This window comes from Pelodiscus sinensis, chromosome 1 (assembly GCF_049634645.1).
Source record: "Pelodiscus sinensis isolate JC-2024 chromosome 1, ASM4963464v1, whole genome shotgun sequence".
NCBI lineage: Eukaryota > Metazoa > Chordata > Testudines > Trionychidae > Pelodiscus > Pelodiscus sinensis.
In genome coordinates this window covers 227,259,574-227,284,834 of record NC_134711.1, presented here as the reverse complement: position 1 = coordinate 227,284,834, position 25,261 = coordinate 227,259,574, and the positions used below count along the sequence as shown (strand labels likewise).

Sequence of the window (25,261 nt, the reverse complement as noted above, 5' to 3'; positions counted from 1 at the left end):
CACATGGCATTACAGTAGGCAGTGACCACAGACCAGATTCGGTGGCTCTTTCTATGCTACATTGGTGTTCAGTTTTTCTTCTTCTTTGTCTTTATTTTAACTACCACACAATATGGTTTTCCTGTGGTTATGTCTTAGCAAAACTTATGTAAAGAAATAAAAACCATAGCAGCCAATAGAAGTATAGATTCAAAAGAATAATCCATATATAAATGTGATAGTACAACTTGTACATTCTCTCCAAAATCAGAATATTTTACAATCAATGTATAAACAACGAGGGCATAAGCTTTCCTGGGTGAAACCCCTGTTGTCAGATGCATGGAATTATGAATGATGCTCCCTTAAATGCTAAGACTTCTCTTTGGCTAAACACTTAAGTGTGTGCTTAAACTTAAACACATATTCAAGTTCACTGCTGAATCAGGGCCAATCTGTTTATATTAATGACATCCCTCTATGTATATATCTGATGACGTGCTTTTTACCCACGAAAGCTTATGTCCAAATAAATCTGTTAGTCTTTATGGTGCCACAGGATTCCTTGTTGTTTTGCAGGTACGGACTCACATGGCTACTCCTCTGAGACTAATCAATGTGCAGTATATATTGAAATGATCAATATGTTCAAATGATTATATATGTTTCAATTCAAAGTAATACAATACTGTATATGCATTCATTCAAAGTAAGCCACATGTAGACTCAGAAATTGAACTTAATTTTAAAAAATAGTGAATTAATATAGACACATAGGCTCTGATTCAGCAATTAACTTGAACATGTGTTTAAGCACACACTTAAGTGTTTTGTTGAAGTGAGGTCTTAGCCTTTAAGGGAACATCATCCATCTAATATTGCTTTCTTATTAAGTTCATGTTTAAACTACCTTCTGTGTTTGACTAGGTCCACATTTTAAAATCAAATTAACCTTTCTTGATATTCATAGTCACACACTTGAAAAATGGTTAATTAATTCCTAAACAAAAATCTGAATCTGAAACTTTCCTTCAGAGCGGTAGCCGTGTTAGTCTATAACTGGAAAAACTTTAAAAACAACAAATAGTCTTGCAGCACCGTAGAGACTAACAAAACATGTAGCTGGAATCATGAGCTTTCATGGGCACAGCCGACTTCTTCAGATGAATGGAGTTAGAAGCAAGGCTCTGACATCACTTTCTGGGGCACGCTTTTCACATAAGTTTTCCTGAGTGCTGTTCAATGGAGGGAGTCTTTCCGATGATCCCTTTTACATGTTTTGCCTGCTGATCAATAGCTTGCTCGCCCTGATAGATGTAGGGGTTTAACACATGTCCCAGTGGGCTGGAATAGTTTAGTGAGCAGCTTCCACACCTGCTCTGTGGTTTAGGAGAAGGATTTATCTCAATCGAACATCTGCCCAGTGCCCTGCTGTCTCTTTAGGCAAGGTGGTAGGCCCAGGGTTATTCATTATGGAAGCTAAAATTGCTGCAGTATGACTGTTAGTAACTCTGATTTAACACATAAAACTAGCACCAACTAATGCACTTGGTGGGAAAAAAATCACATATTTTATCTTTGATCACTGCAGGAACATTCTAAATTTTATATTCATAACTATTATGAATTTCGCAAAGTCACAATTCTTATTAAATCACATTATTTTGCATATAATTCAAGATTGGTATTTCCAATTCAAAACAATAAGAGAAAGCAGTAATATGTAATTTTGATTATTATGCTGTTATCCCATTCTATTTTAAATGAAAAATATTTATTACATTGAACAATGGGTCACTTAGTTCCAGATCCTCCATGGCATCTGGATGGGTTAAATTAATGCAAAGCCTGAATTAGGGTCTCACAACTATTAGTGTCTTTAACTATTAGCAAATGCCAAGTAGACAGAAAATGGACATTTATAAAAGATAAATTCGGTATCTTCTTATAAATATTTCTGAAAGTTTGTTTGTTTGTTTGTCCTGAAAGATCTCAGAAATGGTAGGAGCTAGAAACACCAAATTTGGCACGTATACTCCTGATTTCCTAACTTAAATAACTGGATTGGTTATATCTTGAAGCCGGTTCCCCCGGTTCCCACAGAGCTCCAACTGGGCCCACTGATAATTCTGAAAGATCTCCGAAATGGTAAGAGCTAGAAACACCAAATTTTGCATGGATACTACTGATTTCCTAACTTCAATCAGTGGATTGGTTGATCTCTAAATCAGTTCCCCCAGAACCCCTGTTGGGCCCACTGATAATAAGCTTTTAGTAGCACCTGATCATAGGCATTTGCTGGACTCTTCTGTTAAGCATGTTGCATAAACTGCAACTACGAGATCCTAGAGGATAAAGCATGTGGCACCTGCAGTACCATCAAGGGAAAGCCTATGGGGGAGAGGCTGCAGTGGGGCAGAGAATCAGCAACCTCCCCTATCCTAGGGCAACAGCAGGTCTCCAGGACAGACCCAAATGGGACTGATGCTGGCTGGGGTCTAGCCTTGCTAATTGTGGCTGGGAGAAGCATCCAGCTGTCACAGCCTCTCAACATCTTCCCACAGCCAGGCTCCGACTGAAACCTTTCTGGGAATTAAAGTTGCTTCCCTCCCTCCACACCCAAAGGAGCCTTCCCACCACTCACCCTCCTTTGGGCTGTGTGCATTCTCCTGGCAGGGCTGTGTGTGTTATCAGCAAGTGCATTGTGCACTTCGAAGGATTCAGCTCACAGTACAAAGAGGAGGTGGGTAGGAGGACAAGGTTTAGAGCACCGTGGAGCCTGAGGAGGACACGATACACTCAGAACAGCCTATTCTCATTAGAACAGGTACATTCAGGTGCTGCATGCTCTGATCATCTAGATATCACTCACTGCACCTGGTCTGAAGGGGTTTTGCCTTGTCTGATCAATGCAACTGGTCCAGCTGCCGCTAGGAAGTCCATTCAAGTTGTCCCATGGACAGGGAGTGGCTACTTGGGGAGCAGTGATTTGCTGCTGTTGCGGAGACCAGGAGATATCCTCTCCATTTCTTGGGGATTCTGGCAAGGAGGCTGCAGGCATTGGTTTGCATAGAGTCTTTAAGGGAAGATGGGCCTTCCTGATTTGTGGGGATTGAGAAAAGAGACCCTATGGGTTTGTTGTTTTGTAAGCACATCACTAGCTATGTTAATTTCTTAAAGTAATATATAAGAGAAAAGAATTTCCAATACATTATGCTATGTTCATGTAATTGATGTAGTTCATTCATCACACCTTTTACTATATTTTCCCCGGGCAACGCCGGATATTTCTGCTAGTATTTACTAAAAATGATGCTGCTTGCAAATTTGTATCTGCCTTCAACATATTAGGATACCTTATGTCTTTTAAGATAATGTTCTTTGTCTTAAACCCCTCAACATTTATGTATTGCAGGGTTGCAGTGTCAGGAAGAATGTGCTCCATAAAAACTATATAAGACATTTATGTACTAAATCAAGATGTGAACTTGTAAGTCCAAACATCAAACTCAAGATTTTTAAAAAAAACAGATAGGTAAATATCACATTTAGTCAAATGTACAAAATTATTTGCTGCAGTAATGTTGTTTGTGTGACCTTTCAGGTGACTTCATTTTCCTTGAATACAATCTCATGGAAAGAAAGTTTAGTTTACTCAGCTATGTGCACAAGAAGAGGGTTTTTGTTTGTTTTGTGAATGAGATACTCTCTGGTACAGCAGGATGACAAAATTCCCAGAATCCCTCAGCAGATCACTGGTAGAGAAGCAATTACATGCGCTAGAGAAAAATCAGATTACACACACACACACACACACACACACACACACACACACACACTTTGAATGCATACAATACAGAAAGGAAAGGTTGACAATTTTCTAAAATTCCCCAAGTTAGCTTATCTCCTGGTACCGCTCTCTAAACTGCAATATTATTATTAGTAATATAAGTGTTAGTATTTATATCACTGTGTTGTTTAAAGGCTCTTAATCTGTTGTAGTAGGCACTGTACAGACACAAAGAAATAGGTCCTTCCCCAAAGAATTTAAGTAAATCTAAGTAAACAAAAGTATTTCTGTCTGAGGGTATGTCTAGACTACATGGCTCTGTCGACGGAGCCATGTAAACTAGTTTTCCCGATATAGTCAGTGAAGCAGGGATTTAAATAATCTCCGCTTCATTAAAATAAAAATGGCCACTGCACTGTGCCGACAATCAGCTGATCCGGCACAGCATAGCAGTCTAGACGCGGCACAGTCAACAAGGGAAGCCTTTGTTGACCGCTCCTGTAAACCTCATTTCAGTAGGCATAAGGGAGCAGTCAACAAAGGCTTCCCTTGTTGACCGATCTGTGTCTAGACTGCCACGCTGTGACGGATCAGCTGATTGTCAGCACAGCGCAGCGGCTATTTATTATTTAAATCCCCTGCTTCATTGACTATATCGGGTAAACTAGTTTACATGGCTCCATTGGGTGAGCCATGTAGTCTAGACATACTCTGAAAGTCCCAATGGTTAATTTTGACATCCTGCTTGTAAGAATTATATACATCCAACTAAAGAATAGAAAGAAGGTCATGTTCTTTATCTGACCAACCATAACCAACCAATACAGCATGAATATTGAAATACTGAGTACTGAACAAAAAATAATCAAGCCACAGATTAAAATGACTTGCAAAAATTCTCATTTTAGCTGTTTATAACTTGCTCCACCACCATATTGTCTAAGAGCAAAGAAAAAAAAAAAAAAAAAAAAAAAAGCATCTGGTAAGCCTACAACAAGCAAGGATACTTTACTTTCTACCCCCGCTTTGTAAATAATATTATCTTTTTTGTTCGAATTATTGGTGAGGAAAAGCTGCTGTGCAGAAATGTGCCTTTTACATGTTGTGCTGCCAACAGTCAGTCTCCTCCTTGGAACTATTAATTCCATTGTTCTGGATGGATAGTGGTTGTTGTGGCGAAGAAGAATCCAGAGATAACCTAGGCTCAATCCCTTGAAAACTTTGAAGATCAGGGTTCTGAATTTTACAGGATCTAACATGGGGTCAGTATGACATATAAGTCACTTGAATCATGCATTTTCAGGCATCAGTGTTGCTCAGAAGATCACCTCCATCAGTAGCTTTCCTATATTTTCTATCATGCAGTATATTGTAGTAACTGAGCTTTGGGAGTGTCAAACATAACAGCTACAGAGGCCAGATCCTCACTAAGGCTGTGTCTAGACTACATCCTTCTTTCGACAGAGAGATGTAAATTAGACACTTCAAAATTGCAAATCAAGTGGGGATTTAAATATCCCATGCTTCATTTGCATAATCGTGTAATGGCGCTCTTTCAAAAAATGAGTACAGGATCTTTCCAAAAAGCCTGCCGTCTAGACCATGGTTTTACTTTCAAAATGGCACTTTAAGTCCCCATTTCATTTGCAATTTTGAAGTGTCTAATTTACCTCTGTCGAAAGAGGGGTGTAGTCTAGACACAGCCTAAAGAAGAGGCATATAGCCTCATGACCAGATGAAGATGGCAGAAGGTATTTTTGGCTACTGATGCTATTTTATGTCTCAAAAGCAGCATTGCCTAGATGGAACACAAGTCTGCAAGTAACCTTTGCAATGAAATGCTTGATTCCTTTGATCAAGGATGCTAAGGTTTTGGCAAATGTTTCAGAATGCTTCCCCTTTCTTTTTGCCAGGATTTAATTTCAGGAGCTTCTCTCTTGGAGGAACAGCAAAAAATGGGCCACAGTGATGAGGGTAGGAAGTTGTAAGTTTGGTATCCTCTATGTGCCGCGGGCATTGAAGTCCATGTTTCTCTCATTCTCTTCTCAGTGAGTATATTCAAACAATAAATACATTCAAGGAAAGCGTAATGGGCATGCTCTGTCTACAGAAGAGCAAACTAAATTCACCAAATAAATGATTTTATACCGATTAGTATGAAGCTTTAGCTGTATAACTAATATTAATTGATTTTAAAATGTGCTGTGAACATTTTGTAACAAAATCAGACCTGATAGTTCTGGGAGGATAGTTGAAGGCAGGTGTATCACTCTTAGAAGGGTTAAAGATCTTTTTCCTGTGAACTGAAAGAAGTTACTTCAGGCTGATTAAGGATACACTGAGTCTAGTTAAGAGCTGCTTGTGACCTTTGAAAACCTCTTCCAGTGAGTGAGACAAGGGAGGAGAAGCAAAATATAAAGGGGTGCATGCAGTGATGGGAAAAGGCTTCTCTTAGGTAAAGAGCTGCTTTTCCCCATAAGGGCCAATCTTGTGTTTATTTCTGTGTGGAAGGGGTCCTTTGTTCCCACTGCTGGGCCCAGAATGGGTTAGAGAGGATGGGGCTGGCAGTTGGTTGGCAGAATAAGAGGCAATACTGCAGGAAGAAAGGAAATATAATATTTTAGTTTGGTTTTGTTTAAAGGCACCCTCAGGCCAACCATTAGGCCTACCCTGTAAATACTGCAAATAAATCAATATGAAGTATTAAACCTCACAAGTGGGACTGTTTTACCCCAAGTCCCCTGAATGCCAGAGGGAGAAATGCTGAAATGGAGCTTTATGTTGTTTGTATATTTAAATTCACAAAGGGAAAAATTCAAAAGTAATTTTCCAGATTGCTGCAAAACTTGTCAGTATTTGGAACAAGGGTACATAGTATGCAAAAGCAAAAATCACCGTTTAATAAACATAGTTGATAGTGCAGAAATCACTTGCTGAACATGCATGTTCCCAAATTTCTGTGGGGCTCATTTTATTTTATTTTAAACTTATCTGGTATTGCACGGGTCCTTTTGGGTATGGGGCTGGCAGTGTGGGCTGTGCAGGAGTCAGAGCAGGGACTTGGAAATGTGGCTGACTCAGGGCAGGAACCTTGGAGTGTTTGGGGGGTACAGGAATCAGGGTTGGGGAATGATGAGGCACTCAGGGTAGGCGGTGGAAGGTGCAGAAGTCAGAGCAGGGGGTGAGGAGAAGCTATGGGTAGGAGCATTTGGTGCAGGAGCCTGGACAGGGATTTGGGAGAAGAGGGGCTCAGGGCAGAAGTAGTGGGTGGCCACCAGTTTCTCCTCTGAAAGAGAGCGCTCACACTGCAAAAGTGCATATAAAAAGTGATCTGATTTTTCGAAAGAGAGCGTCCAGACTGAATGGACACTCTCTCGCATGTAAGCTGTGGGCACCTGTGCTTTTACTTCTTTCCTCTTCTTCCAAAAGAACTCCCTCTTCCCTGTCCATACACCCCTTTTTGCAAAAGAGCTCTTTCCCAAAAAGACTTCTTCCTCATAGAATGAGGATTACCAATTCTGGAAAAACCACTCTGTTCTTTCAATATTCTTACAGAACACAATTGTAGTGTGGACGTTCCTCAGGTTTTGTTGCGAAAATGGCTGTTTTTCCAACAAAGCTCTGTAGTGTAGACATACCCCCATTGTCTGGCACAACCAAACCCTGACTTTGCTTTGAGTTAGGATAAGAGGAAGCTGAATCCTAAATGTGGTGGTCCTAGCCCTTACCACTTAGGAAGAGTTCTTGAACAAACAGACTCACAGACACACATGTATAAGATAAACTGGCTTGCTCCTCCCTAATTCGTACAGAATGGAAGCTTGGGAAGCCCTATCCAGGCCCTATTGGGAGTGGGGGGCAGGAGGGCCATTTGGCCTGAGCTTCAGGAGACAAAGTCTCAAGATTGGACATTTTTCTACCAAGTCATTTCCATTTGTTATACACCTTGCAGTTATAACAGATACAACAAAAGAAGCTAAATATATATCTTAAAAAAATTAATTTAAATCATTGTGGAACCTCAGGTCTTCACCAATTTTTCAGTCGCATCCAAGTTTTCATCTGTGTGACTGGAGACTGGAGTAGCTTCGGTGATTAATGATTCTACGTTATGAAACACTGTTTACAGTCTTTGTATAGATTAGAGGTTTTGAAAATGGTAATTAATTCTCTTATTGTTAAGTGATTTTGCTTGGTCTGAGTGTGAATTTAACCTTTAAATTAAGTGTTTGTCTCTGCACAGGAGATTTTCATATTCCTTTTTTTTCCTGTGTGTCTTTGTATACAATAACCATATCAGGATCAGCTGTAAGCTACCTCTTTGTCCAGTTTTAGATTCACCTTTAAAGGCTTTTTTATGATAAACTTTTAATTCTAGTTGTTTAATAAACTTTACATCTAACCTGGCAATCGCCCCATGTTCATATTCATAATAGCGCACCAATTATTCGAGTAATTTAATAATGGGAACATGTTAGCAGATGAAATTTCAAGTCTTTGAAATAAGCCTATAAGGTTGTAGTAAGAACACCCCCAAATCGTTGTTAGATAATATTAATTGTGAAGTACATACAATTACAATTTTCTACAATCAATAATCTTTAGTGAATTAATTTAAGTCATGTTACCGTGGTGTTGGTTTTTTAAACTTTATAAAAATGAAGCAAAGACTTGAAAGTGGTAGAAGCAGGAGACAGAGAAAGCAACAGAGGAAAGCAGCAGTCAAGAGTTTAAAGCCAATAATATCATTTCTCATAGAAAAGATGCCTCAGCAATTCAATTAAAAACTTACTCCTGAGTGAAATAAACACAGAAACTAATAACTGGAAAAAACTCTTTGAGTGCATATTGACTGTCATTCTTTTTCTTTCTGAATGGGGATTGGCTTTGTTTGGTTCCAGTCAGCATATCGGTGACTCTACAAACAGAAACTTTCTTGGTGTACGTGAGCTTCTTAGCAAGTATGACCCACTTTTATCAGGCCATGATAAGCGTGTTTGTGAATTGCATTTTCTGCTCTCTTGCATGCAAGTCCATTATCTGTCTACCAGAATACAAAATGAGTTTATTGAGCCGTGTGGGACATTTGTGCAAAAACCAGTCCTTGAAGAGATATGACATGTGAAGTACTTTTCAATTATTATTGATGCTACTCCAGACTGTTCTCATAAAGAACAGATGACCTTGGTTGGTCGATATGTTAAAATTGAAGGAAGTTCAAAGGTTTCAATTAAAGAATGATTCATTTTGTTTGACAATTTCATGAAAAAAATGGAAAAGAAATTGCTGCTCATATGTTAGAAATTCTAGAAGGCTTCAAATTACATTTTCAAGTCTGCATTGGCCAAGCCTATGACAATGGATCCAATATGGCTGGGAAGTACAATGCAGTACAAGTAGTCCTTCTCGAGCAAAATCCAAATTGTATGTTCTCCACTTGTGGCAACCACACACTAAATCTTGTCAGCCTCGATTGCGCTGAATCATGCAAAGAAGCAATCACATGCTTTAGATCAATCCAGCAATTGCACTACCTCTTCAGGAGCAGTCCTTGAAAGTGGGAAATTCTGAAGCATCATCTGCCTGTTTCCCTTCATGGCACGTCAACAATGAGATGATCAGCACAAACTGATGGCATTAAACCAGTAGCACAGCATTCGGACGCTGTGAGAAAGGCTTTCATTGAGCTTGAATCTCTTACTCTCATAGCACAGACGCTCACTGAAATTAAGTCAATTCAAAAGTATACATCTACATTTGAATGCATTTTAATATCATCCATGTGAATGAAGATGCTAAAAATGATCCACAAAACTAATCTTGTAATTGAAGCACTCAATGTTACATTAGATGTTGAGAGGGATAACATTGAACAACTTCTTAAAGATATTCAAAACATTTGTGGATCAATGGACACAAGCCTACTGATTTGGACTCAGAAAGTACAGGGTATTGACATTACATCTGCGTTTTCCACCAACTGCAGCCTAACATCTCAATCTGATGCAGAAAGGCATTATTGAGTCAATTTTGTTGTTGTTATTATTGACTCCATCAAATCTGGTCTTGTACGTCGATTTGAGTCACTGTGACAAATTTGTACCCTTTTGGATTCCTTTGGGAGTTCAGAGAACTAAGTGATGAAGATCTATATTCAGTAGCTGAACAGTTTCAACAAAGGTACAGCAACAAAATTTCAAAAGATCTTTGTGATGAGATAAGTCTTCCTGAAATGTATACATTCCACCAACTTTAAATTGGACAGTGAGCCAAAGAACTACTTCAAGAACTGCTTCAAGAAATATTTGATCTCGGCCGGACGACTGTATTTCCTAATATCACAATTGCATTACGTATTTTTGTCAGTCTCCCTGCATCAGTGGCTTCAGGTGAATACACATTCAATGTGTTAAAACAAGTAAAGAACTATCATCATTCTACAATGGGACAAGAGCATTTGAATGGGCTCGCAATGCTTAATAACAGTGATGTTGCACAGAAATTAGAATTTTCTTCATTTGCTGCCCCCTTGCCTATTCCTGTGGATTGCCTGGGAGAATTAAAATGGGCCAGTGGGATTCCTGGCTGCCACTATCATAGCAGTGGCTAGAGCCCTTCAGCCCTTTTTAATTGCCTGGGCCCCTGGGCAATTGACCCCATGCCCTCCCCACACAATTAGCAGGCCTGAAAGCAGTGTCCTTTAAAACCCCTTTACACTTCCAGAGTAAACAGAAAATTTAGAAGGTACAAATATTCATGTTTTAACAATGTAGACTTTACTTTTTTTCCACCATCTACTTCAAAAGTGGAACTCAGCACCCAAATTAAACCTCACTGCCAATATTTGTTGAATGAAATATTTAGGTTTGCAGTTAGTGGTTCCCTTTCAACTTCCTGTAGCTACAGAAATTTCCAGTTACAGTGATGTCATATAAACAGATAAAGTGACTGAAGACACTGGTGGCAAAATTAAGACACACTGAGTGTGTAATTTGTTTTCTACAAGCATCTTTCAGGGTTTCTGCAAAATGTTATATAATATGCTACATTGATTGTGTAATAACCTTGTACCCAGAAACAAATAACAATACAAAACAATGGCTATGAAATCTTCATCACAAAGTACTGACCTGAGGCCATATAGCACTGTTCCATCTGGATGAAGGCGAATCATTCGATTTTTCACTGTAACTCCATGCACAAATGATTTCTTGTCATTTAAAAAGTAAGTGTCGGGCACCCAGAGTTGATCAGCCACTCGATTATCAAGCGTAAGATTGAGAGGTATCCCAGCATAAGCTAATCTCTTATCTCTCCAATATTGTTGAAAATACATTGTTAAGGTATAATCCTGATGGGAAAAAGGAGAAGAAAAGAAAACTTATAGTCGGTGCTTGATTAGAGAATCAACAATTCATTACTGAGGAAACAAATTTTTATACATTTAGTTACATCTTGCATAAAAATAAATTCTTACTAACACCAGTTTAACACCCTCATTGTTTCTGGTTCTCAATTTTAGCTACATTTTGAGTTACATTTACCTTGCCAAAAAACAATTTAAACCATTAAAACTTTAGATAATGTTAAAGAATTCAGGAATGATTTTAAATATGTTTAAATGTGTATTTCAAAACCACTAGCAAATTCAACTTCTTTTGGCATCTTCTCCCCTCTCTTTTTTGTCCCACAAATTACCACTATAAATTGTGTGACATTTTCATAAGAGAGAGTTTTGTGGACTGGGGAACTAAAAAATAGGTAAATATTGTTATAATCCCCATTTTACCGATCATTAAACAAACACAGATGGGACTAATTTGCCAATCTCTGGCACCCCAGGCAAAATATTAAACAGCAGTCAAAATTATATCAAAAAACAAAATTAGGAAGTTGCAGTGCGTATGTGCACATACAGAATGAGAACATGTAATGGCATGGTGTAAAGATTTTACCTACCATAAGTTAGGCTGAGCTGCAGTGCACACAAGTGGTAAGTAAACTCTAGCACAATTTCTACTACCATGGTTATATTAGTTTCTACATTTTGTGTTCATGGTTTTGAGTGTAAAGAATCATTTGATGGTGCTGGATACTCAGCATTTTTTTTAAATCGGGTCACTTATTTAAGACCCTAAACATATATATAGGCTACTAACAGTATTCAACCATTAAAAAAAATCTTTTGCTATTTTACGATGTTGAAAATTTTACTTGACCATATCAAGAATAAAACCACACTTAATACGCTGGGAAGAAGTTCCTAGCCTCTGTAACAAACCTTAATTGATGTGGTTCATGCACTGACTATAGCTAGGATAGTGGTTTTCAACCTCTGGTCTCTAAGGGATCAGTGAAAGGTTGTCATTACTATAAAACAGTGGTCCATGGACGCCTAAAATCAACACCTCCACTGGAAATGTTTTAGGTATCTTCAAATGGAAAAAGGTTGAAAGCCAGTGGTAATCTAATACATTACACAAAAACATAGAACTGCATCTAGATATTTTATAGTACTAAGCATAATAAGTTAGGGTATGTCTACACTAACCCGCTAGTTCGAACTAGCGGGGTAATGTATGCATACCGAACTTGCTAATGAAGCCCGGGATTTGAATTTCCCGGGCTTCATTAGCATAAAGCTGGCGCCGCCATTTTTAAAAGCCAGCTAGTGCGAACCCCGTGCCGTGCGGCTACACGCGGCACGGGCTAGATAGTTCGGAATGGCTACGTAGTTCGAACTATCTAGCCCATGCCGCGCGGCTACACGCACTAGCCGGCTTTTAAAAATGGCGGCGCCGGCTTTATGCTAATGAAGCCCGGGAAATTCAAATCCCGGGCTTCATTAGCAAGTTCGGTATGCATACATTACCCCGCTAGTTCGAACTAGCGGGGTAGTGTAGACATACCCTTAGAGTTACAATTAATTTCATACTAAGATTTCCTCTTTTTCAAATTATCTGCTTTTTCATTGATTTTAAAATGTGATGACATTTCCTTTTAAAAAATCCTTTATCCTCATCATTCTTTGCATGAAAACCAAATTGGTTATTTAAGATGTACACAATCACTGCCTATCAAAATAATGATGTTCAATAACACACAAGTACTTTAAACAGCAAAAACATTCAGGTAGCACAGAGAAGTTAATGTAAATTTCAAACATATATTTAAACAGTGAACTATCAGAGTGTGAGCCACAAAATGGCTCCATTTGCATGTGGTTTAGCAAGCTGGTGAACCAAACCCCTCAGGCTTGCTTCTCTCAGGTTGGTTGGGAATCTTCATCAATGTGTTTAAGTAAAACTGTTAGGGCTCATGGTAGCCTGTATATCCATTCTTGAGAAAGGTTTCATGCTGAGAAATTATAGTTTGAAGCATCATCCCTACTCAGTACTTCAAATCAGACCCAAACATTCCTCCTCAGAATAAAATAAAACCTATTACCACTTCAACATTTGAAGTCCTTGGGATTTTTATTGACTGAATCATTTTCTTTAATCGTGCAAGAGATTTTGCTTTAAGAAACTGGTTTTAATTTCTATACAATATTATAGCCAATGAGTAAGTTGTCCTCTTTGTAGAAGCTAAGAGCTTTTAAAATGAAGGAACCAAGCAGTAGTAGGAAAGAGGTTTTGTAGAACTGACAGAGTGCAGTGTATGCTTTAAAGACCAAATCTGATATGACTGTTCAGAATAATCTGATACAATCTTTTGGTTGAAAAGCTTTTCTTAGTGGGATTAATCAACCTTAACTCATCAAGCAAAAAGGTATATGCTGTTCTCACTGCACATGCATAGCTCCTATTAATGAATCAGGAGGACCATATACCTCCTGGCGCTCTTATGTTGATGAATAGGAATAACTACATTCTCTATCAGTTGTGGCTTAATTAAAGCTTGTTTAATAATAAAGTTAGCACAGTACTTTACTTTGCTTTAAATCTTCAATGTCAGGAGACTGTGAAGTAGTGAAATAGTGGATACACAGATGCTTAGTCTACACTGCAGGGTTTTTGTACAAGAAGCCTTTTATGCAAGCGTTTTTGCGCAAAAACTTCTTGCGCAAACATGTGTCCAGACCTCAAAGCACATCACAAAAGCGATGTGCTTTTGCGCAAGAGAGCATCCACACTGCATGGATGCTCTTGCGCAAGAAAGCTCTGATGGTCATTCACAGAATGGCCATCAGAGCACCTATGCTTTTTCCAAGAGGAATTTCTTGAGCAAAACCTCTTCTGGAGCATCCACACCTGGCTTTTTGTGCATGAGCTGTAATGCAAAAAGGAGTTATTCCTTGTGGGGAGAGGGATAATTCTACCGGCAAAAGCCCTCTGTCTGTAGATTTCTTGCACAAAAACATGCTTGAGGTTTGGACACTCCACCATTTTTTGCGCAAAAACAGGCGTTTTTGTGCAAAAACCTTGTAGTGTAGACATAGCCAGAGAGTATCGTACAGTGCACACTATTATAATAAGATGTTTTTTGCAAAACCTAGAACAAAGGGGAGCAAACTACAGCCTTGGCCCATAAGATCCTTCAGTTTGGTTCCCCAGCTCCTGCCAGGGATTGGGGTCAGGAACTTGCCAGGAGGAGGCTGGGCAGCATGGCTGCAGCGCCACTGGCTCCAATGCTCCAAATGGCACAGTCATGGAGCAGGGAGTAGGAGGAGGCTGGATAGGGGTTGGATTCTCAGAGTTCTGTCAAGGAATAGTAAGTAGGGAGGTTGCATAGGGGGCAGAAGTCCTGGGAGGTTGGGAGCAGAAGGGTTAGATAAGGGAGGGTTTGGGGTCATACCTAGTTGCTTGGGGAGGCATAGCCTCCCCCAGCCTTTCCTGCCTGGTCCTCCATGTAATTTCCATACTTCATGTGCCCTCAAGCCAACAAAGTTGCCCACTCCTGACCTAGAAGGACCAGAAAAAAAAAGGCACAAAACCACTAGTGTGATCTGTTAACGCACACAATTGGAAAGGGGATTTCAGGAACCCTCTTTTCTTTGCACGACATATGATACATGTTAACAGCTAGCTGATTGCCCTACTTAGCTAGCTAAGTATAACATATATAGCAATTCATGTTGTACAATCCCTTCATCATACTGTTTATTTTGGCTCCATCTTAGTAAATCAGGAACCTAATGAACAAGGAGTTCTCTACCTCATACCCAAACATTGCAGTGATTATTACTGTGCTAGGTGGCTGGATTGTCTCTTTTGTAAGAGTTCAGATTAAGTCACTACTTTTTTTTTAAACTTATGTTCAGCACCTTAATTTCATTTAAATGAATCGTCTGTTTATCTATACAAATCAGTGATACTCAGATCACCATCCTAATATAGATTCTACTATGGCAAACATGGTATTTATTCTTCATGCAGTACACAAAGAGAAAGCAGCTTTAAGCATTTTATTCAAACTTTACTGTTTAACTCCATGGATTGGATTGTGCATGGAACATAGAATACCTGCTAGAGCTTCCTTGTGCACATGGAAGCATGTGCATTGCACACGCAAACACTTTTAATGGCTATTCATTCTGCATACAGCTGGACAACTCCAATGGCTGATGCAGAAGGTAGAAGAGGGAAGAGATGGAACCACTTGCTCCCCTTAATCCTTAACCATCTATGACCCTCTGGCTATGACTACACAGCAGCATTATTTTGGAATAATGTCAGTTATTCTCAAATATCGTAGTGTGCATCTACACAGCAACCCATTATTTCAAAATAAATTTGAAACAACGGGAGTCCTACTCCAACATCTGTAACCCTCATTGTATGTGGAGTAAGGGAAATTGGGGGAAGAGTGCTCTATTTCAAAATAATTGCTGTGTAGACAGCCTCAAACTTCAAAATCAGCTAGTTTGTCATAAAATACACAATTAGCATTGGTCAAGTGGCGTAGCTTATTGCGAGTTTAGCCCTGCTGTGTAGATGAACCCTCCTTGGGTTTCTCTTCACACTTGGGGTAAATAGGAAGCAGTGTCTGTTCTCCCCTGAATTCAGGGATTGCAATTCTACCTGGCCCACATGCATACAATGCAAGGTGGTGGAGGAAGACCTCTATTCCCTAACCCTTCACTAGCAGAATCTAACCTTCATACGTAAATATTCATTTTGAGGTTTCATGTTTTTATTTATAAGAGCTTTAATACTAGAAAGTACTAGAGCTTGATTTAAAAATACTACTTCTCTTCCCTGAGCATGAAATACACTTTTTATTGCTTTATGTAGGAAACTGAACAAAGTGCACATTTTATCATCTAGTCCATAAATGTTCACAGGGCATCTTTCTTTCCTGGAGTGCTAGGGCTCAGGTTATTGCAACTTTTTTTTCAGTAGAATGCAAACATATGGGCTATGTCTAGACTGCATCCCTTTTCCGTAAAAGGGATGCAAATTAGACACATCGCAATTGCAAATGAAGCGGGGATTTAAATCCCCCCTGCTTCATTTGCATAAAAATGACTGCCGCTTTTTTCCAACTTGGAGCTTTGCCGGAAAAAAGTGCCAGTCTAGACGCAGATCTTTCGGAAAATAAAGCCTTTTCCGAAAGATCCCTTATCCTTTATTTTAAGAGGTAATAATGAAAATTGGCCTCAATTTGACATTGGGCGAATGAACAAAGTATGTTTACATTGTAGCGCTCTAAAGTGGATTGGAGAAACACTGAGCATGTGCTGTTTGAATTGCAAAATTAGCGTACAAATACTCCAACCTCCTCTGGAACTGCTACAATCATTGATGTCAGGATTAACATCCAGATCAAAACATTTCTTGCAAAATATCAGAAAGTACAACTCATGTTTCCAAATGACGTCTTTTGGTACAAGCAACAAAATATTTGAGCCAGGTTTCATGCCTACTTTTAAAGTTCAAGGCCAGGTTTATCATCGTATAGGATCAATGTTGCCACTTCCAAATGAAGAGCATCAATTTCTTCAAATTTATTTCATGGGTGATGAAAATCAAGAAACATACCAATGCTGCAATAACATTCCCAGTACAAACCCAGATATCATTTTGGACTTACAATGAATACTTCACCAACATAATGACTATGTACATATTTTCAAAACTGCTATTCAGAGGATGACTTCTGATGAATACAAAGTGGTCATTTGAGTGGACAAAAGACCTGCTGGAGGAGAACATGAGCATTGATTTAATGAACCTTTGACAAATGAGGTGGCGATTGTCATTGTAGGAAATGAATTTGAGAGACGCGATATCATCTTGGAAAAAAGAAACAATCAACTGCAGAAAGTGGCAGAAACGCACAGATCTTATGATGCATTACAATACCCTCTCATTTTTTTGCAAGGAGAAAATGGCTATCACTTTCAAATTATGCAGATTGATCCAATAACAAAAATCCCTATTAATGGAAAAAAGTATCGTCAATGAAATGTTATGCTTAATGGTGCGAGCAGAAAATGGTTATCACATTTTGAGGTGCAGTCAACTCTTCCCTCAGTATGTCGTTGATATGTATGCCAAGATTGAGAGCGAACAATTACTGTATAGTCATTTAAATAAAAAAAAAAACGTAGAGTGGATGCATATATTCACCTGAGAGATGCAATGGCTAATGACGGGAATGCAAACAACCTTGGTCAATTAATAATTCTACCATCAACATTTACTGGAAGCCCATGTTATATGCACGAATATACGCAAGATGCTATGACATATGGCAGAAAATACGGTAGACCTGACCTATTTGTGACATTCACTTGTAATCCTAAATGGCAAGAAATTCAAGCAGAGCTAATGACTGGCCAAACTTACTATGATCGGCATGATTTATCGGCAAGAGTCTTTCGTCTAAAAACTTATAAAGATCATGGATACCATTACCAAGGGGCATTTATTTGGACAAACTCAATGTTGGATGTACTCTATCGAATGGCAAAAGAGATGATTACCGTATGCCCACATATTAGTATGGATGAAAGAAAAAATTAGGTCAGATCAAATAGATAGTTTTATTAGTGCAGAGCTACCTGATCCTGAACAAGATCCTAATCTGTTTGACCTAATTGACGGTCCGTGTGGTAGTACCAATCCTAAATCTTCCTGCATGGTACATGGAAAGTGTACCATAAAATACCCACAGAATCTTCTTCAAGAAACTCAAACACGTGAAGATGGATATCTTCTACAGAAGGACAAAAGTGGAAGACGGTGATTTTACAGATAAAAAAAAAATCAAGATAAAAATTAATAACTCTTATCAAGAAATTGAAATCGACAACAAGTGGGTTATACCATATTGTCAATATTGGGTATATTCTCGGATTTTTGCGGCCCATATCAATGTTGAGTATTGTAACTCAGTGAAGTCAATTAAGTACATATGCAAATGAACCACTACTGGTCACTGATCAAAGATACGCTTATAATGCTATCTTAGACTTGGTTTATAAGAAAACTGGAGGAATATTTTTCCGTGATGCACCAGAAAGAACAGGAAAGACATTGGTCATAAATTTACTTTTAGCCATTATCAGGGAGCAATCAAAAATTACAATTGCAATGGCTTCTTCTGGTATTGCTGCTACTTTACTTCATGGTGGTCACACTGCTCACTCAAATCTCAAATTACCTCTTAATCTTTCACATACTGAAAATCCTCTATGCAATATCAGCAAAGGAACAGATCAAGCTAAAGTACTACAAAATTGTGAACTTATCAAATGGGATGAGTGTACAATGGCTCACAAACACGCATTGGAGGCTCTAAATCAAACTCTTAGAGAACTGCAAAATAACCAGGCAGCTATGGGTGGAGTTGTTGTACTCTAAGCAGGTGATTTTCGACAAACATTGCCCATCATCCCAAAGGGAACAATGGCCAATGAACTTAAAGCTTGCTTAAAATTTTCATACCTATGGAGATATGTGCGAAGACTAGAACTAAAAAACAACATGCGAGTTCAATTGCAGGGTGATGTGGCTGCTGGACAATTTGCTCAACAGCTGCTAACACTTGGCAATGGAAAAATACCAATTGATCCGACAACTAAACTCATCAAAAGTGATAAAGTAAACCAGGAAAACCCATCTAGTAGTCTTCCCATGCCTTAGATATGGTTACAGTAGAGCAGGGGTGGGCAAGAGAGTCTCCACTAGCCAGATCCAGCCTGCCAAGCAAGTTGATCCATCCCACAGATGCCCTGATGCCCCCCTGCCTCCAGGCCAATCAAGAACTAGGAACAGGGAAGTGTGCGATGTCTCCTCCCTCCCACTAGGGATGTGCAGCACCTAGAGTGAACTGGAAGCTGTTCGGAGAGACTTTGAGGGTGAGAGACTTCAAGCGCCCCCATGGCCCCAGGTCCTGATTGGCCTGGGAGCGGGGGAATGCTCAAAATCTTCTCCTGCCACCAGGGGCATGCAGTGCCTAGAGGGAAAGCTGAAGAGCTGGTGGTTCTCTCTAGGTGCCAAGGGGCAAAGACTTTACATGCTCCCCATGTCCCCAGGGCAATCAGGGTCTGGGTGGCAGAGCGTGGAAGCGTCATGGCCCTTCCCCTTTCACCCAAGGCTCCGTCCCTTCAAGGGCAGCCCGGGGCCACTTAAAAAATTTGTGAAGCCCCCCTCCCCCCTTCTTAAATTAATGCTCACTCCTGTTGTAGAATAAGAGGCATAATTTTAAAACATCAATCAGGGACTGAGCTACATGATTCCCATTAAAGCTAGTGGAAGCTAAATTTCTGCATTCTCTGCTTTTAAAACCTGCTTCTGACTTTTCACACACTGATAGGCACACCAGTATATGCAGGAAGGATTCTAGAAATACATAAATGTAGAAAGGTTTCAGTTAAATAAATTCTCATCAGCATGGAAAAAGTCAGCATTCACCAACAGCTGCCATGCAGAGTTATGGGAGAGTATCACATTTCTCCTTCTCTCCCCAATTCTTGGGAAATACACGTAATGACAGCTCATTTTTTTTAATCTAACAGTGAGAAGACAAAAAAGGGAAACTATAATCCCAACATGAAGTAATTTATAGCATAAGTAGTTAAAGACAGTACCATATTCTAGGACACTAAAAGCATTTTGCTAACTTTTTAATCAGTTTTGGTTTTGGTCTTCTGACAGTGAAAACTTCTTGAGAAACGTACCTGGTCTACTCCATTTTCTGTACAATGCTGAAGAATCCTCAAATAGTGCATGTAGTTATTTATTAATATAAACATTGTGAGAATGAACATTCCTTTTATTTCTATAAGCATGAACTAGCCCTTGAGATTATGCCATGATATGGGACCTTCCCTAAAGGCAGAATGTCTTCCAGGAACCAAATGGGGCATGAATACTTTGTGACCAAAGGTGTTAATTCATGCCTTTTGCTCTGAGAATATGTACACTCACAGGGTATGTCTACACTACCCCCCTAGTTCAAACTAGGGGGGTAATGTATGCATACCGAACTTGCTAATGAAGCCTGGGATTTGAATTTCCCGGGCTTCATTAGCATAAAGCCGGCGCCGCCATTTTTAAAAGCCGGCTAGTGCGAACCCCGTGCCGCGCGGCTACACGCGGCACGGGCTAGATAGTTCGGACTAGCAAGCTATTCCGAACTATCTGTACGCCTCGTGGAACGAGGCGTACAGATAGTTCGGAATGGCTTGTTAGTCCGAACTATCTAGCCCGTGCCGCGTGTAGCCGCGCGGCACGGGGTTCGCACTAGCCGGCTTTTAAAAATGGCGGCGCCGGCTTTATGCTAATGAAGCCCGGGAAATTCAAATCCCGGGCTTCATTAGCAAGTTCGGTATGCATACATTACCCCCCTAGTTCAAACTAGGGGGGTAGTGTAGACATACCCACATATAGTTTAAATACACTCTGGGGTTTGGCTTTAGGGTGGTTTTAACAATAATAACGCAACACTCACACTTAGCTTTTCTCCCCAAGCTTAGCTGTTCATGATGGTTCCTAGCTGGGACCTCACTCTTTCAGGCCTTGGTTTCCTTTTCCTCCTAAAGAAACTTTCTTCATCCCATTCCACAATATCCTGGTAGAGTTAAACAGCCCCCTCTACCTCAATGAGTCAACAGAAGTTATCCAGCAGTGTTACTACTTGTTCAGCCCTGTTCTTATAATGAGAACACTAACTTAATGTACAATGAATCTATAGGATTATTAACAGAAAAATAACAACAGGATGGAAACATGTCACATATTCAATGTAGCAAGAGCATTGTCCTTCCTGTTTAAAATACGGCCATATTGAGTAATATCAAAGGATAGAATTTTCAAAGAACCTAAGTCTCACTGAAATGAATGAGACTTAGGTTCTTAAGTCGCTCAGGCATTTTAGAAAATTTAATTTTTATACTAACTGCTGTCTCAGTAAGGTGCAGAAAGGTTTCTCTCTGCACACTCTTGCCTTTCTATGCATTACTTGCATTTCCATACTTAGATGTTGAGCAAGCTTCCAACCATTGAATATTGATCTCTGGCACTGCTCAAGGCACTTGCCCTAAACACCGGTAATGGAAACATTAGCCTCTGTCTAGCACATCTCAGATAAATTGAAATGCTCAAGTCCTGTAAACATCAAGTTCTGACTTGAAACACTAAAGCACTGTAATAGAGAAGTAGCCGTGTTAGTCTGATCTTGCTGAAACAAAAGACAGGACTATGCAGCACTTTAAAGACTAACAAGATGGTTTATTAGGTGATGAGTTTTCGTGGGCCAGACCTACTTCCTCAGATCAAATTGTGGAAAAAAAATTGGCATGACCATATATACCTGTTCTAAAATCTGATTTGTCAATTTTATATGTGTTCACTGTTTTTTTAAATTGTATCCCTTTGGTATATATGGTCATGCCAATTTTCTTCTGCAATTTGATCTGAGGAAGTAGATCTGGCCCACGAAAGCACATCCCCTAATAAACCGTCTTGTTAGTCTTTAAAGTGCTGCATAGTCCTGTCTTTTGTTTCACTGAAGCACAGTGTATTTATTCAGTAAAATTCCCTCTTCCCTGCCTGCAACTGTGTGTCTATTGTTTGGCATCCTTTGTAGCATAGGGAGGACCAGACATTGCCTAGCCACATGGGCTGTGTCTAGACTGGCAAGTTTTTCTTTTGCGGAAAAGCTTGCCAGCTGTCTACACTGGCCACTTGAATTTCCGTAAGAACACTAACTTCCTACTGTCTGAAATCAGTGTTTCTTGCGGAAATACTATGCTGCTCCCGTTCGGGCCAAAGTCCCTTTTGCGCAAAGCATTTGCGCAAAAGGGACAGTGTAGACAGCTCAGATTTGTTTTGCGCAAAAAGCCCCGATCGCGAAAATGGCGATCGGGGCTTTTTTGCGCAGAAGCGCATCTAGATTGGCACAGATGCTTTTCCGCAAAAAGTGCTTTTGCAGAAAAGCGTCCGTGCCAATCTAGACGCTCTTTTCCGCAAATGCTTTTATCAGAAAACTTTTCTGTTAAAAGCATTTGCGGAAAATCATGCCAGTCTAGATGTAGCCATGGTGTCCAGAGCACACATTACAAGGCAGGCATACTGGGGGCCTCCAATGAAGCAGAACTGGGCACCTGAGTGTTGCAGTTGAACACAACATATGCATGGATTTTATGGACCCTTTGAGGTCTAACTGCACCAAGTCAATTGGGACACTAAATACTTTTAAAAGGCTGATTCTGTGACTCTCAAGGAAGCAGCTTATTTTTGAAACTTAGTTACAAGAGTTACACGATTTTTTCTTTTCATCTTCTTTTGATTAAAGTGTGAATAACTGATACTTTGGTTCAGTGGCCATACCAAAACATCAAAGAAAAATAATTTAAAATAAATATACACAAACACTTTTTCAGAGAGCAAAAAATTTGGGAAAAAACATTGTTTGAGATCAAACAAAACATTTCATTTATTTTTTTAAGGTTTACCTTTTATTTTTTTTAAATAATAAAAGTTAATCACATTTCAAAATGAAAAGTTTTCATCATAACAAAAGATAAAAAAATTCATTCTGAAAATATGGAAACAAAACATTTTGATTTTTAGGTTGTTTTCACTGCACCCTCCACTCTACCTCGCTGCCCGATCCAAACCAATCTGGTGAATTTGACATGCATTCATTAAATATTTCAGTTCATCTTAATGCATTTTTCCTTGAAAAATATGACAGTCCAAAAATCAGCTGGCTATACTTCTGCTGCACATGGAGGGCAAGATATAAATATGCAGCCTCCGAGAACTTGATGCAGGAACAGAGAAAGTTTCCAGAATGTCTCATGTTTAGAAAGCTTCTTTTCTATGTGCAGTTGCATGTGTGGGAGGAGAGGTTTGTCATGTTATCATCTTGTGGACCATCGTTGCTTATCCTTACCAGTATTCTGTGGTAACAGTCAGAGCTGGCCCTTATCCTTGATGTGCTTATATAGTCAGGTGTGGGAGTGGAAGGCAGTAGTTTTATCTTGGCTCCCTCAAATCAACATTTGCTCGCAGTTCATGTTGAATGTCTGCACTTCTCCTCAGTAGGGTTGTGTGAATGTGCTCTGCCTAGGTTGCTGCCCTTCAGTTTGCTAACATGCTGAGAGACCAAAAGTGCCTTTTCCAAAGTGTTTGTCACATACTGGGCATGTATAAATGTTCTGAGGGGGTTGCCATATCAACCGCTGTTAGGCATTCTGCATGCAAAAAGAGAATGGTTGACATAGCAACTGGGTAAAGATGCCTGCCATTGCCATGTGAAAGAAAGAAGGTGGCTATAGCAACTGAAGAGAAGCCTTCTCTGAATAGCAAGAGAGAAAATGCCTGAGCATCAATGTTCCTTCCAATTTCTTCCATCCATGTGTGGAATAAATTTTGTTGCATGCACCAAGACATGTTCATATGTGCAACACCAGTATAAACACATGCTGATAGTGGTGCGTGCTATGCTAATCAGCTGGGCAGGACTTGAATCTCTCTTTGGTAGCTGTCCAAGTGCTCAGCTTACAGAGAACTCTGCTGTGCACTCACCACTAGTCCTTCACTTTGGTATGCTGATGTCTTGAGAGACGATGGTTACACAAGAGGGTTGGCTCTTTATCTGTTCACAATAATGTCATGGCAGTGTCTCCCCAGCCTCAGTGTCTCCTACCCAAAGTAGGAGGAATGTCTGGCAAGAGAGCTGGTAAATGGCATGCAGTTTTGGCACACATACAGTCGCAGAGAAAGAGCCTCTGCAAATGTTTCAGCACCAAAGCATCAATGAAGCCTGTAACAGAGTCACCTCTAGATTATTGTAGGAATGTCAGTCCCAGGACAGAAGCATTCCAGCCACACACAGCTCTTCCTCCTGTCTAGAGAAAGTTATCAGTATTAGAGCTAAATAGAAGATCCAAGATCAAATTTAGCATAAATAGTTAGCACATAGTCTAAGGAACCGCGCAACGGGAACTGGCCCACGAACACCTCTGCAGTCAAAAAACAAAAAGGAGGGGTAGAGGGTTACAGAGTTTTGCAATAAACTATATATCCATGTTTTTACTAAGACCAGAGAAGAAGCCCTGTTAGTCTGTTTCAGCAAAAGCAACAAGGAGTCCTGAGGCACCTTAAAGACTAACACATTTATTTGAGCATCAGCTTTCATGGGCTGGAACCCACTTTATCACAAGTGGGCTCCAGCCCATGAAAGTTTGTGCAAATAAATCTGGTATGTAGTCTTTAAGTGCCACAGGACTTCTCATTGTTTTTACTAAGATAGTGATTTTTAGTGTCTAGGGAAGTTATGAATTGGATGTTAACGGGCCACTTCAACTTATGTGGCACATTAGAACATGTGCTTTTAACCCTTTTAAAATGGAATTCTTTGGTGATGGAGTACAATAATATATGCCTTTATCTATTTTAATTACATACAAAGAATTTTCAATGGCATATAAGCAGGTTGCTTTAAACCTTTTTTAACCTACCCAGGATAAAAGTATGCAAATCACCTTTATAAGTAAGTTCATATTAACATATGTATGTAAATATAGACATAAAGAAAATGTTTCATGGGAAAAGCTCTTGTTAATATATTTTACATAAAATATTCATCTTACACATTTGAAGGTGAAATGCCTAATTTTGTGTGATATGAGATTCCTAATTGAAAAGACGGGGTCAAAATATCTGTATTTCTTCACTATTGATACAAACATGTTGAAATAATAAAAGTAAAGTTATTTTCTGTATCCAAATTGTTTTCCCTCACTGCATGAACACTCTCCTAGGCTGTGTCCAGACTCAAGGGTTTTTTGGAAAGAAGTAACCTTTTTTCGAAAAAACTTCACCTGCGTCTAGACTACAGCCGCGTTCTTTCGAAATTAAATCGAAAGAATGCGGCTTTTCTTTCGATGGCGGAAAACCTCATTTCACGAGGAAGAACGCCTTTTTTCGAAAGTGCTCTTTCGAAAAAAGGCATTCTTGAATGCAAACAGGGCTTTTTCCGAAAGAGAGCATCCAGACTGCCTGGGTTCTTTCTTTCGAAAAAGCAGCTTGC

At 39.5% G+C, this 25,261-nt stretch overlaps 1 protein-coding gene across 4 annotated transcripts in view; it reads right to left on the bottom strand.

Moving 5' to 3' along the window:
- The window catches only part of GABRB3 (gamma-aminobutyric acid type A receptor subunit beta3), a 282,050-nt gene that overhangs the window by 53,259 nt on the left and 203,530 nt on the right, over positions 1-25,261 (bottom strand). For all 4 annotated transcript variants that reach the window (XM_006116094.4, XM_075916425.1, XM_075916421.1 and 1 more), the window contains one exon: positions 10,900-11,120. In XM_006116094.4, coding sequence (XP_006116156.1) covers positions 10,900-11,120 — 221 coding nt within the window. The remainder of the gene's footprint in view (positions 1-10,899; positions 11,121-25,261) is intronic.